Here is a 16,030-nt window from a genome sequence, read left to right on the forward strand (position 1 = left end):
TTTTAAACTATATTTAAATTTGTTTAATACTGTTTGTGAAAACCTCTACCAAAAGTCAGCCATCTGGGTTTATATATTTATATCTAATTATATATTCATTTGTTATAGAGGATATCAAAAAAGAACAAGAAAATAAAAATTGATCCAAGATTTGAAAAGATGTTCTCAGATGACAGATTTCACACTAAATGTTAGTTAATAAAAAAGATATACTTTTTTCAAATTTTTTTATATTTTATTTAAATTATATATCCTCCTTGTCATCATCATCATTATCATCATTCATCATTCATCATCCTCGTCCTCATTATCATCATCATCATCATCATCATCATCATCATCATCATCATCATCATCATCATCATCATCATCATCATCATCATCATCATCATCATCATCATCATCATCATCATCAGCAGCAGCAGCAGCAGCAGCATCATCATCATCATCATCATCATCAGCAGTAGCAGCATCATTTTATAATTTGAATGTATTGTATACAATAGTATATCAAATTTAATATATATATAGTTATATAATTTGAATGTATTATATGTAACTGGGATGCGGAGTCCCAAAAAGGACTCCAGATTTAAAAGTAAAAAAAAGATTACTTCATCCTAGTTTTTGGTATCCATGAGCTCTAAAAATATAAATAAGTTTATGGAATACTGATAGGAAAAAAATTAGGACTTTTAGGTTAGAGAAACAATCATTTTTTGAACCCAGAGTCCGTAGGTATAATGGCGGCAAGGACTCCGGGACTCCAGGACTAAAAACAATAAGTTTCAAGTCATTTAATCTCATGAATATTTTTCTTATAGCAGATCATAAGTCAACAAACATGTTTAGAGCTTCTGGACACTACTGACTTGAAAAAAGTAGAGATATAAAGCCGGAGTCCTTTTGGGACTCCTCATCCCTGATATGTAATAATATATTTAATTTAGTATATTTATATAGTTAAATAGTTTGAATGTATTGTATAAAATAGTATTCCAAACTTGACATATAACTCTAATAGCATGTCAGCTATTTCTAACAAATCGTGTTAGATCATGTTAAAAGCTCACTTTGTTATTTGCATATCAGAGAGTAATTTGTTTACTAATGACAAAAATAAAGCAATATGAGCCTAAAAATGCAAGTTAAATATTCTAAAATCATAACAAGGCTGTGTCTTGAAGTCTAAGGTATGAAAAAAACATAAAGGTCTCAAGACCTTTAATGTTAAGGTCCACTAATCTCAGATTACTTGTAAGTCTTGTTTTTTATCTCAGTAGTTATATTCTGTTATAATTCTTAGATTAATAAATTATCATATATTGACAAGATCTTGTTTCATCTTATAAGAATAGTATTATTAATAATAATGATAATAGTATTAATAAGTTAATAATAATAAATATTAGTATTGAAATTTAAAACTATATTTAAATCTATGGCAGTCTTTAAATGTAGTAATTTAACTAAATTGGACAATAAATTATAATTTTATGAAAGCTAGATTTTAATTTTGCTAGTGAAATTGTTTGCTGTCAATGGTTGATTCTGGTAAACTATTCCATGTATTTATTATTTGGTTTGTTAAGAAACGTTTATGTATTTAGCATTTTGGCACTTTGTTAAGATATTTAGTTTCGGTATTTTTTTTCTGTTTGATGCATAATCTGTTCAAATCAATTCCTCATCTGCATTAGTAGCAAGGTCCAGCAGTTTATGTATTCGGCATTTTATCTGTTAGATGCATAATCTGTTTAAATTGATTCCTACTTGCATTAGTAGCAGGTCCAAACAGCAACGTGATACAACAAACTTAAGTGGTTAACACAAAGAAGTGATTAAGATAATAAAACATTTATAAAATTAAATAAGAGCATCATGTTTTCTTCTTTTTTGATCAAAAGAAAAAAATATGGTGCTTATTCAATTTTACAAATTTAGTTGCTTAAAAACCGGAAGTCTGGCTGTGTAAAAAACTTGTTTAGTAAATCCATCCATATCCCAATGATTTGATAGCAACATATTTTCACATGGTTTGTAACTGATATCCAGGTAGTCTATCATTTTTTTACCTCAATTTTATAATTCTTTCAGGAGTATGATTCATAATTGGTTGTAACTCCAATTTTATTTTTGAATCACTGACTTCCAAATAATTATCCTGTGTACTTAAGTGCTTTTTCAACTATTGATTAAAATAGGTATCCTATTTTAGATGCCTGTTGAATTTGGTTATAGCTAAGAATTTAGATACACTAAGAATTATGTCAATTATTATCGCATGAGCTTCTTCAGCTGTCATTTTATCATTGTCACATGTAAGCTGAAAAAATATATGTTAGTTTTTATGATTTTTAATTACATTAGTTATCACCTTGAACATAGAAAATCTTTTTGGTTATATAACTTTCTTAAGGTTATGAATTATGTTTTTTCAATTAATTCAAAATTTAAATTTTTATGTTCTGCGGTTATCTGAGGTTTACTTCTTTCACTTCTATTATCTAAATCTTTTTGTGGTCATCCTCTTTTATAAGATATTTGTTATGATTCCAATGCTAAAGATTGGTTTTCAAATGATTGATTTAACCAGATTTCCTGTTTCTTTTTAAAGAGTTGTGTTTTTAGTAATTCAGTTCAACTCCATTTAACTTTATTGATAAATTTATTATCACTCACACAAACTTTGGATATTATAAAGTGTAAATTGTTTACATTATACATTAAGTCTCACCCCATTTACTGTGACTATTCCTAAGTGCTCCAAAAATTCTGTTTTAATGAACAAATTTTTTCATGAAACTGTCAATTTATCATATTACAAAAATTAATGAAAAAACAAAACTATAAATTTATTACTGCAAAAATAATTACAGGGTCATTCCACATGAAATCATCCAGACCATGTCACATTTACTTCTCAGAAATGCTTTATATTTACATCATTTGCAGTCCATATTAAATAAATAATCACTGCAAAAATTTCAGTTAAAAATATACATGGGTTGCTGAGATATTGTCGGTTGAAATAATGCTGATTTAGCATTCTTGTGGCTATCTGAAGAGACAAAGTAATTTTGACATCTAATATCTTGATAATGGTTCAGAGGATTTTTTTAAAATTTGGAATCCAAATAGATTTTTGCTTGAAGAATTTAAAAAAGCTACTCTTAAGATTTGATAGTCTCAAGAAATGCCTCATTTATCCAATTTTTTCAAAATTGACTTATTGGTTTTTAGAGCTAAAATGGAGGCTTTCACCTGAAATCACTGGCAAAAATGTTGATTGTATATTGTTAATTTATCTTAGGTAAAAATTTAGAGGAATCTCTCTAAAATTTGAATAAAGTAAGCACTCAAAAATGACGTCTTTTCATATTTTTAAAAAAATTAAATTTTGTAATGAAGGAGATTTTTTAATTGAAACTTCAATATAGTGTTATTTATTAACTAGTATAGGACATATTCATAGTCATGGACATATAAAGGGGGGGGGGGAGGGAAAACTCCCCATCCCCCACTTCCCTAGATTTTTTTATTACGTAAAAATGAATTAATAGTGGTAAACTATTTTGTTTACCACTATTATATCATTCAGAAACATAATGAAAAAATATGTTTATAAGTTTTCAAATTGTTTTGCTTGTGTTTTGAATTTGGTTAATTGTTTTGAATTCGTTTTCATTATATATTTCAAATTGTTAAATGCCTAACATTAAAATATTTTTTGAATAAACACTATGGCGTTTTGAAAGTTTAAGTTATGATTATCTTTAATAATCATATAACATTTTTTTTTGTTTTTGTTTTTTTGTTATTCACCTCCTCAAGGCCAAGAAGGCCACTACAGATGAGGAGGCTACTTAATAGTGGTTATAACCCTCTCTCAACTCTATAACTCCGAAACATAAACCTTGATGAACAAGACAGAGAAACGAATTGAGCGCGGTACTACCAGGTACCTTCTCGCTTATGATGCGAACGCTTTACCACTACTGCATATAGAAGAATTTTAATGCTCAGTTGTTCTTTGAGCTGGTGATATTAAACACAATAAATATAAGAAATATTGAGAAATGTGGCATTGGAAAAACTCTCAACATTGGTTGCCACAAAACTGGATTTTCTAGAAAACAAGGTTTTGTTCAACTCAAAGAACAGCAAGAAGAAATAATGTGGCGAGCAAATTTAAAAGAAAAATTTACTTCAATTTTATCCATCAGCTAATATAGTTGTTGTCGGTGACTTTAATGCTCACCACTCTGAATGGCTTGGCTCTAGTGTCAGTGACTCTGCAGGCTTTAAAGCCTACAACTTTTGCCTTTCACAATCCCTAACTCAAATAATCAACTTTCCAACTCGCTTACCTGACAACCTGAATCATTTACCTTCTCTACTCGACTTATGTCTTATTTCTGATCCTAGCCAGTGCTCAGTTTCTCCACATTCACCCTTAGGTGCTTCTGATCACAGTTTGATCTTTCTAAAACTAATATCTCATTCTTTCCTATCACCTGAATCCCCCTATTATCGTACCTCTTACAACTACAGTAAAGCTGACTGGGATTCTTTCCGTGATTTTCTTGGTGATGGCCCTTGGGTAGAAATCTTTTGTCTTCCTGTCGACAAATGCGCATCTTATATAACTTCATGGATTCAGGCTGGCATGGAATCTTTTGTTCCCTCTCAATGATTCCAGGTCAAGCCTCACTCCATGGCTTTCCTCACACTGTGCTGCTGTGATTGCCAATCGAAACAGTTACTTCCATATTTATCAGCAAAAGGATTCTCCAGAAAACAGACGTCTGTTTTTTACTGTTTTTTACAAATCTTTAATTCCACCTCTCTTGTATGGTTCAGACTTTGTCACCTCACCTAAAGACAAAGCTGAATTGTTTGCTAAGAACTTTTCTTCAATATCATCTCTTAATTCCACTAGTTGCATTCTACCGGATATTGCCAACAAACAGGTTGATCCATTGCTTGACATTCGTATCACTCCAGCTTCTGTATCTAAAGTGATTTCCTGCCTAGACTCTTCTACAGCTTGTGGCCCGGACAACATACCTGTTATTGTCTTGCAGAAGTGTTCTCCGGAGCTGTCGTCTATACTCTCAAAACTATTTAACAAGTGCTTATCAGAGTCTTGTTTTCCAGCCTGCTGAAAAGCGGCATCTGTTATCCCTATCTTTAAAAATTCTGGAGAGCGATCTGATTTGTCTAACTACCGTCCCATTAGTCTTCTTCCTATTATAAGCAAGGTTTTCGAATCTTTAATTAACTAACACTTATTCTCTCATCTTGAATCTAATAACTTACTTTCTGACCATCAATATGGATTTTGATTTTCTTGTTCTACAGCTGATTTGCTAACAGTAATTACTGATAGGTTTTATCGTGCATTAGATAAAGGTAGAGAGGTTAAGGCCATCGCTCTTGACATTTCAAAAGTTTTTGATAAAGTTTGGCATGCTGGTCTTTTCCATAAGCTTTCTTCTTATAGTGTATCTGGCAACATCTTTAAGATTATTGAATCCTTCCTTTCCAATCGTAGCATAAAAGTTGTCCTCGATGGACAACACTCTTCTTCTTATTCTGTAACTTCACGGGTTCCTCAAGGTTCTATCCTTGGCCCTATACTCTTTTTAATTTACATCAACGATCTTCCAGATATTCTCACATCTAAGGTGGCATTGTTTGCTGATGATACTACCATTTATTCTTGTCATGATAAGAAACCAATACTCTGATTGCTTGGAGGGGGCATTTGAGCTTGAAAAGAATCTCACTTCTGCTACAGAATAGGGCTCACAGTGGCTGGTGAACTTCAATACAGATAAAACTCAATCTTCCTATATTTATGAACGGTGATGTACTCGATGAGTCATCTAATATTTATCTTCTAGGATTAACTCTTACTTCCAATCTTTCTTGGAAACCATATATCAAATCAGTTGCAAAATTAGCATGTGCTAAGGTTGCATCTCTTTATCGAGCTCGTCACTTTCTTACTTCGGATCCGGCCTTGTATGGAATACTATTGCCATATCTGGGGCGGATCTTCTAACGATGCCCTTTCTCTTTTAGATAAGGTGCAAAAGCACATTGTAAACATAGTTGGACCTGCTCTTGCAGCCAACCTCCAACCATTATCACATTGTCGTAATGTTGCTTCTCTTTCTCTTTTCTACAAATGCTATAATGGGCACTGCTCTAAAGAGCTAGCGTCTCTTGTGCCATCTACTAAAATTCATTCTCGTGTTACTCATCATTCAATTAAGTCTTTTTCTGTGACTGTTCCTAAGTGCTCCAAAAATGCTTATTCATCTAGTTTTTTTCCTCGAACATCAGCTCTTTGAAATTCGCTTCCTTCATCTTGTTTTCCTGATTCATATAACTTGCAATCCTTTTCGTCCGTCAATCATTATCTTGCTCTACAATCTTCATCTTTTCTCTTCCAGTAACTTTCAACTTTAATTATAAAGTATTGCAACCATTTTGGAACACACAATAAGTAAAAAAAGTGCTGTAAAAAGTAATCTAATATTTATTATAATATAAAGTAAATCTAACATTTATTATAGTTAATCTGTTAAATAAAGGATATATATTTTATTAAGATTTATGATTAAATTTTTAATTAAATTTTAAAACTTATTTAAACTTTTTTAGTTGAATTTTAAAACTTATTTAAGTTTGTGTTTATAGGTAATGCAAAGATTTCTCTAGACTTAGCAAAGGTTTTACTAAAAAGTATTTTAATGTCAGATTAGAAATTCTGCACATTACAAAAAATTGGTAGAAACTGATAGAGATTTTAGTTCACAGGAGGAATGGGAGTCAAGAAGTAAGAAAAATGTTAAGTTTGAAACCTCTATAGAATTGCTTAGGATTTCACCAGTAAAATTGAAAAGTGTTCCCAAACTGCAAAAGACCTGCAGCAAAATGAAAGTTTGGCGACACTATAGACAGAGTTGCAAAAATGGTTTCATTAGCATGTGATATTGATGAAGCTTCTTTAAGAGCAGAAACAATTAGCATCATTTCTAACAATATGTTGAAGAAAGATCATAAGCTATACATTTTAATGCATGAAATCAAAAAGAAAATTTCTGTAACTGACTCTTATTACCATAAAGTGCAAATGTTAACAAATGCACCAGAGTCATGGAAACGTAAAAAGATATCAAGTTACTTTGAAGTCTGAGTATCTTGTTTAAACTTCAAGACATGTTAAAAAAGAGGAAGGGATTCTATCATAACCAAGAAAAAAAATTGGATGCCCTCTTTCCCAAGAAACAACCCAGTTACAGGGCTTGTGATGAAGAAAATCGCCAAGTGTGTCATATCACACTCGTAAAGTTATAATATGTTGTCATTGAGTGCAATTATGCGCGGTTGGGGTCAGGGCTGCAAGAGCGATCTTGAAATTTGAAAATTGCGGAAGACTGTGTTTATAAAAAACTTTCTATTTGTTATACGACTTTCATTCGTCAATGTTTGAAGTAGTAGCTAAAACAGCGCATTTATACTACTTCAACAATGTAGTTTTTTATACCTCCCAACTTCTTGTTTTTTATTTGCGCCAGATCGCTATTTTTTTAAAACCATTAATGGTAAAAAAAACACAAGTGCTTAATAAGTTCTTATAATAGTATTAAAGAATAAATTCGTGACTAAAATTTTTTGCCTTCGTTGTTTTGATATGTATTTAAAACGCTGTTAACTTAATATTTACAATTAACGGTTTTTATATTTCTTGATATATTTTTGATAATTAATTTTTTTCATAAATTAATTAATAGTTATTAAATATATTTTTTTATAATTTCTTATTTAAATAACGCTTTTTTTTATCGTCCAAAAATTAGTAGATTATAACACAAAAATAATTTGAAATTCTTCAAAACTATTAGTTGTAAGTTAAATAACAGATGTTCTCCTCAACTGTTGTCAGCGGTATATATTATATAAGTTTTAACTGCATCATTAAAAAAAGAATTCTGTAGAATAAAAGAATGCTGTAACATTGCTCAAAAAAAGATTATTTTACTTTTTTTAAGTTTTTTTATGTTTAGTTAATAATTTTTTTAATTTTCTCTTTCATTTACATTTTTTTTTAACTTTCATTAACATTCCGTTATTGAAAATAGCTGTAACAACTTTAAACTGTTCATTCGTTAGGTTAGTACAAAATGGAAAAATGCTGACAACACAGCAAAACAGAAACGTGCAGAAAGCGAGTGGCGTAATAATTATATTTTATATAAGTACTTCATATAATAATTATATTTTATATAAGTACTTTGTTAAATCACCAAGTTTTATCATTACCTAAAAAGTTTAATTACAAATATTTTAAAAAAAACCATTTTTTCCGTCACAAACTTTTAAACAAGTGTGATTTTATGCTCTTGTTATAAGCTAAGTGAGTGTTGTTTATCGCGCCTAGAAGGTTTAAAAATACCGTTTACGGGTGTGATTCACAAGCGCTACGCAATCGCGCCTGCTTCACCACAAGCCCTGCAGTTAGTAATTAACTTTTATCAAAATGACGATTTATCAAGAATTATGCCAGGAAAAAAAAGATTTTGTTAGTGTTAAGAAAAACCAACAAAAATTTTACCTCTCAATCTTGATGAATTACATGTTGCATTTAAAAAAGACTATCTTTATGTCAAAGTCAGTTTCTCAATATTTGGTTTTTTGAAACCTAAGTGGTGTATTAGAACTATTGCATCAGGTATACAATGTATGTGTATGCAAACATCACCAAAATATAAAATTTCTAATTGGTGTAGTTAGGTGGAATAATAGTTATAAAGATTTTATGCGTTTAATGGACTGTTCTCTTGAAAACATGTAGTGTATGCTGCACTGATGTAAGCTATGCCCTGGTATTCAAGCATTAAAAAGTTGTTGAGTTTATGAGTATATGAGTTTATAAACAATGAGCAAGAAAAAAAAGTAGCATTCAAACAATAGCACAATGAGATGGCCGCTAGATGAGTTTTAAGATTTGTTATGTGACAGCGTTGACAAACTTACCACACTTTCATTTTTAGAAAAACATGTGATAATAGCTGATCGTTATAAAACTTTATTGTTACATTTATAAAATTCTTGTCATAATGTTGTTAAAGTTAATTGATATAATTTATTAGTCAATTCATAAGCTATTTTTGTATGTAATTATGCCCTCGAGAATTTTTGTTTCTGTATAAAAGTTGTAAATAGAATTTAATAAGCAGAATCAAAATAAAAGTAAACAAAATTTTATTGAAAAAACACAAAAAAGATTCTTGATTAACTGTTAAGAAAATATAAACCAAAATGAATGTTTAATTTTAGATTTTGCTGAAAATTATCAATTTGTTGTCCAGGATGAAGTTCAAAGTTATCACTGGAGCAAAAATCAGTGTTTAGTTTTTACAATTGTAGTTTATTTTCAAAAACATTTCTCAAACAAAAATGTTTTTGTTATCTTTCAGAAGATCTTAATCATGACATACAGTTTGTTTATAAGATTCGTTTATAAGATATTCTTTAACATAACTAAATATATCAAAGAATATCTACCAGATATATCATATATAAAGTACTTTTTTGACGGCTGTACTGCAAAATTTAAAAACTTTATAAATTTTTTTCATCAAAGTAAAGACTTTAATTTAAGTGCTAAATAGGTATTTTTTGCTACCAGCCATAGTAAGTGACTGAGGTTGATTGACCCGTCCCGGGCTATATTTGATAAAATATAGCCGGGGACGGGTTTATGACTGGGGCTGGCTAAACACTTTTTTCATCCTAAAGTATATTTTTTTATTCAAAATTAATATTATATTTTGTATATATATGCATATATAAACATCATTATGATTAACATGATCATCATAATCATCATTACCATCATCATCATCATCATCATCATCATCATCATCATCATCATCATCATCATCATCATCATCATCATCATCATCATCATCATCATCATCATCATCATCATCATCATCATCATCATCATCATCATTATCATCATCATATCAGGCTTTAGCCTTCCTCTTTTATACTGTTTCTCTAATCATGGTCATATAACTTTGTGTTTTCCTTTTTTATACAATCTACAACTTTTTAAGTCTTCAGTTAACTGTTTCCTTGCTTTTTAACCTATCCTCTATTTTAAAGTTCCTAACCAGCTGTAGTAAATTCCCCCAAGATGGTATTGGTGGGATTGTTTAAAAAGTAATTTGTCTAGAAAATCTAATACAAGTAACTAATGGGCAGATTTTGGATGTTAATTTAATGTTAATTTACTCTTTTTGTAAAGCTAAAATTGGCATTTGTTTTATTTTCAAAGGAAGATATCGTTGAAAAGTTGCACCTCCTCATGTATGCCCAAGACTAGATTTGTGCTAAATTTGTTTATAAATAACACTATATTGAAATTTTAATTTAAAAAAATTGCTTTTAAAACACTTTATTTCCATTTTTACATAATTTAAGTTTTTCAAAAATATGAAAAGACATTATTTTTGAGTGCTTACTTTATTCAAATATTTGAGAGACAATACATAAATCTAATTCAGTAGACCTAAGATAAAGTAATGATAAACTATCAGTATTTTTGCCAGCGATTTCAGTGACAGCCTCTATTTTAGCTTCAAAAATCAATAATTTATAAGTCAATAACTAAAAAAAAAATTGGGTAAATGAGGCATTTTTTGAGACTATCAAATCCTAAAAGTAGTTTTTTTGAATACCTTAAGCAAAAATCTATTTGGATTCCAAATTTTAGAAAAATCCTCCAAATCATTATCAAGATATTATATGTCAAAGATGCTTTGTTGCCTCTTTAAATAACCACAAAAATGCTGAATCAGATTATTTCAACTGACGATATTAACAACCCATGTATATTTCTAGCTGAAATTTTGTAGTTATCATTTAATTAATATGTACTGCAAATGATGTAAAAATTAAGGAAATTCTGAGACGTATAGTGACAATTTTTTTTTCCAATGATTTCATACGGAATGACCCAACTGTCAAAACTTACATATTTATAATTATTGTTTTTTTAAACAGCATTTTTAAATTACCTGGTGTTTTTTAAACACCAGGTAATTTAAAAAAAAAGTTATAAGAAAAAAATAATTATTACTAAAAGTCCGAAAAATTTGCGCAGTAATTAAAAATTTAACCAATAAAAAATTATGCTTAAGCTATTTGCGCATTGTATGAAACATTAATAATGATTTTTGTTTAGGGTGAAAGTTTAAGGAATTATTTATTAAAAAATTTAAATGTTTTAAATTAATTAGTCGATAATAAAATAATAATAAAAAAGTTATGTTTCAAAATAAGGCATAAAAGTTTATTTGTTTTGTTTTAAAATAACTATAAAAAGTTTAAATTAGTTTTTATATATTTTTAAACTCCTCTGTCTTTAATTTTGTATATATATCTGCAAAAGAGTTCCTAGTTATGTTTTAACTTATAAGAAAATATTGAATAAGATTTTAATAAGGTATAAAAATATTTTATATCTTAGTTAACAATTTTTTTTATTTAAAAGATTTGATCACTGCTGAATTCCTGTAGACTGTTGATTTGCAATTGTTTTTTGATAATGATATCGTTCTTTATCGTGCTTTATTTTTCTAGTTTAATCTGATGATTTATAAAATGAATAAAAATAATAAAGGGTTATTCCATATCAAATCACCTAAAGGCTCCTAGGGTACCACCTCAGATTTGCTTTAAATTTTGACCACACACAGATCTTATGAAAAAAATACAATCCAGAAAATTTCAGCTTGATTGACCAATTTGTTCAAAAGTTATGATTGAATTAAAAATGACCAAAATCCGAAAAATTTGTGTATCAAGAGCTTACAGCAGTTTTTTTCGATTTTTGACAAACCATAACTTTTTAAATAAAGATGGTGATTACCTGAAATTTTGTAGGGTAATAGTTTTTCACCCAAATAATCCATTATTGCAGTTGTTTTTGACTGATTTTTTTACAGTTTTTGAGTTATTGTATCTTAAAGTTGCTAAATATTGCAACTTTATAAATATTTTTTCGAACTTGTTACAGTTTAATGCTTACTTACAGAAGTGGATTTTTTTGTTACCTTTGTGTACTTAGAATAATCAAAATTATGCATTAAAAATTAATTTAGCACTTGCAGCAGCCTATTGAAAAATCACTTTTTTTTTAAATTGTGATAAATTACATTGACTTTGCTGGCATAGAAAATAGCGTAAACAGTTGAAATAAGTTATGAAACTTTTTAACGTTGAGGTTCTATATATAGACAATCACCAAAAAAAATTTAAAGACCTATACTTTATCTTATGACATGATTGTAGCCTTTTGAGAGTGATGATATTTTCAAAAATAGAATGTTATTAGACTATGAGCTAGCCTTAGGTCATAGTCTAATAATAAGTCATAGGGATGACAGTAGTATATTTTTTATTTATCTGTGAATGAATATATTCAGTTTTTTTTTTAATGACATAATGTCTTAATTTGTACTAATAATAATGACATAATCAGTGTCATAATCTGTGTCCGATATTTGTTAGTTTCTTTGAGATTTAATATGTTTATGTCTTTTTTAAACTTTTTAGATTAGTAAAAAAAAAAAAAAAATAGTAACAAATGACAGAGAAATGTTGTGTGGGGAAAGTTTTAAATGAAGATTGAGACAAAATGTATTATTGTAGAATGATTGGAAGAATAAAACTAAAACATATTGTGAACACAGATGTTGATGTTTTAATTTAACACACTTTTGAACTAAATGAGGAGATATGTTTTCACCATGAAAAAGCCTATATTTCTAGATATGAAGCGCTTGAATAATACTGCTGTGATCCGTTTAAAGTCCAAAAGAAAAAAATTATTAAGGAATTGTGTAAAGTCGATATTTTAACAGCAAGTAAACTTAAGATCAAACCTGATCAAAAACTTTGCACTAACTGTTTGAATGAATTCAAACTTGAACAAATTACAGGAAAATTTAGTCAAGAAGATGACGACAAAGATGTTGATGATGAGGAGTTTAGTTCTTCAGACCTAAATAAGACAGTTTTAAATAAGAGTGCTTCTTTACTGGAAATATCTCCTCTAAAAAATGTAAGTAAACGTGACAAATTAGAATATGGAAAGCAAAAAGTTAAAAAATGGAAACAAGTATGACAAACCTAGTAGCATCAGCATTGGATATAGACCCAAAAAAAAATAATATCTGAGAAAATGCAAAAGTGCATTAACTGTAATGGTTTAGACAAACTTTTAGATGCAATAAAGGAAAAATTAAAAATCAGTTTGAATGAAGAAAAAGTTCAGTTACTAACATTAACTCCTGATAGTTGGTCAATTAAAAAAACTTGCAATGCATTTTCAATTTCAGACCATCTTGTTAAGAAAGCCAGAAAGCTGAAAAATGAAGAAGGAATACTTGCTAAACCTGAGGCTAAAAAAGGATATCCTTTGGAGGATATTAGCTGAGAGTCATTGAAATATATGAATGTGACGAATACACTAGACAATGTCCAAGAAAAAAAGACTTTGTTTCTGTGCGTACAAATAATGTTAAAGTTCATAAACAAAAAAGCTTAATATTAGTTCGTTTAAAAGAACTTCATCTGGAATTTAAGAAGTTATACCCTGAACACAAAGTTAGATTCAGCAAGTTCTGTGAACCAAGGCCAAATATTTGTAATGAAAACCAAGACGTTAATGTGAAGTTTATGCAAAGAAACAAATTAAATTTAAAATGGACAAACAATGCACGATCAAGTCTGTTGGGTTCCATTTGACAAGATAATATGTCAAATAAATGTTCCATTGATTAAAAGTATAAGTGCTCGTGACTGCATTCTTGCTAGTAATGACAATGACAATATTATGAGTTATATAAATCAGAGATAAGCTAATTAGTTTCATGTATATATACTTTATCTTTTAACTGATTATCTTACTCTTTGAATGCACATTTTTTCAGTATAGTTTGTATAAAATTTGACGTATAAATTTTGTATGTGGTAAATGGTATTTTTTTTGTTCTCCTTTTAAAAATATCATCACTCTCAAAAGGCTACAATCATGTCATAAGATAAAGTATAGGTCTTTAAATTTTTTTTGGTGATTGTCTATATATAGAACCTCAACGTTAAAAAGTTTCATAACTTATTTCAACTGTTTACGCTATTTTCTATGCCAGCAAAGTCAATGTAATTTATCACAATTTAAAAAAAAAGTGATTTTTCAATAGGCTGCTGCAAGTGCTAAATTAATTTTTAATGCATAATTTTGATTATTCTAACAAGTGGTGACCCTAAGTACACAAAGGTAACAAAAAAATCCACTTTCTGTAAGTAAGCATTAAACTGTAACAAGTTCGAAAAAATATTTATAAAGTTGCAATATTTAGCAACTTTAAGATACAATAACTCAAAAACTGTAAAAAATCAGTCAAAAACAACTGTAATAATGGATTATTTGGGTGAAAAACTATTACCCTACAAAATTTCAGGTAATTATCATCTTTATTTAAAAAGTTATGGTTTGTCAAAAATCGAAAAAACTGCTGTAAGCTCCTGATACACAAATTTTTCGGATTTTGGTCATTTTTAATTCAATCATAACTTTTGAACAAATTGGTCAATCAAGCTGAAATTTTCTGGATTGTATTTTTTTCATAAGATCTGTGTGTGGTCAAAATTTAAAGCAAATCTGAGATGGTATCCTAGGGAACTTTCAAAAAACTAGGTAATTTGATATGGAATAACCCTAAAGTTTGAATCATAATCTTTAATAATAATAAAAATAATAGTAATAATATGGTTTTACCAGAAGATTTTATATCATAATTCAAGATTAATATAATTATTTTTTATTGAATAAAAGCTATTGAGTTTAGTGATCGAAACAAATAGTGATAAAAATAATAGTAATAATATGGTTTTACCAGAAGATTTTATATCATAACTCAAGATCAATATAATAATTTTTTTATTAAATTGAATAACAGCTATTGAGTTTAGCGACCAAAACAAATAGTAATAAAAATAATAGTAATAATATGGTTTTAACAGAAGATTTTATATCATAATTCAAGATCAATATAATTATTTTTTATTGAATAACATCTATTCAGTTTAGTGATCAAAACAGTGTTTTATAGTTTTTATATATATATATATACATATATACACACATATATATATATATGTATATATATGTATATATATGTATATATATATGTATATATATGTATATAAGCTGAAAATTTAAAGACTAAGCATTTCCAGATATCGCAATTCGCAACCACTTAATTTGAGCCCTGATATAAATAAATTGAAAGAAGATAAATTATTTAGGGAACACTGCAAAAAAAAGCCTTGAATAATAGCTTTGATTAGCTTGAATAGTTTGTTTGTCAAGGTTCAAACCTTGGCAAACGAAGCCATTGTGCGAAGAAATAAGTTGAGTGCAATACCTAAGGGATGTGGTGAGAATTCTACCATTAAGTATTCTTGGAGCCTTGAAAACCTTGAAAGCTTAAAAAAAAAATAATCAGGTATTATTTATAAGTCTATGTTGTTTTAGACTTTTTTATTTGGTATTTGTAATAATTGCATATGTGTGAACTGTGTATATATCTTCTATGTCTGACATTGATGTTGTCTATTTTTTATATCAAGTTCAAGTTTTTGTTTTTTTGTTAATTCACTTCCTCAATGCCGAGAAGGCCACTACAAATGAGGAGGCTACTTATTTGTGGTATAACCTCTCTCAACTCTATAATTCCGAAACACAAACCTTGATAAACAAGGCAGCTGCGCGGAGAAATGAGTTAAGCGTGGTACTACCATAGCCGTTGAGGGGATCAAACTCGGAACCTCTTGCTTATGGTAGCGCTCTACCACTACACCACTATTGCATCACTAAGTTAGTTGAATACTAAAATATTTTTTGTATACTAAACTATATTTTGTATTTGTACTCAAT

The 16,030-nt window shown here is 28.8% G+C and overlaps 1 protein-coding gene across 1 annotated transcript in view; it reads left to right on the top strand.

Moving 5' to 3' along the window:
* LOC100215822 (ESF1 homolog) overlaps positions 1-16,030 on the top strand; it is a 54,295-nt gene that overhangs the window by 117 nt on the left and 38,148 nt on the right. Inside the window, exon 2 of the mRNA XM_065799633.1 lies at positions 109-190. Coding sequence (XP_065655705.1) covers positions 109-190 — 82 coding nt within the window. The remainder of the gene's footprint in view (positions 1-108; positions 191-16,030) is intronic.

This window comes from Hydra vulgaris, chromosome 06, assembly GCF_038396675.1.
Source record: "Hydra vulgaris chromosome 06, alternate assembly HydraT2T_AEP".
Lineage (NCBI taxonomy): Eukaryota > Metazoa > Cnidaria > Hydrozoa > Anthoathecata > Hydridae > Hydra > Hydra vulgaris.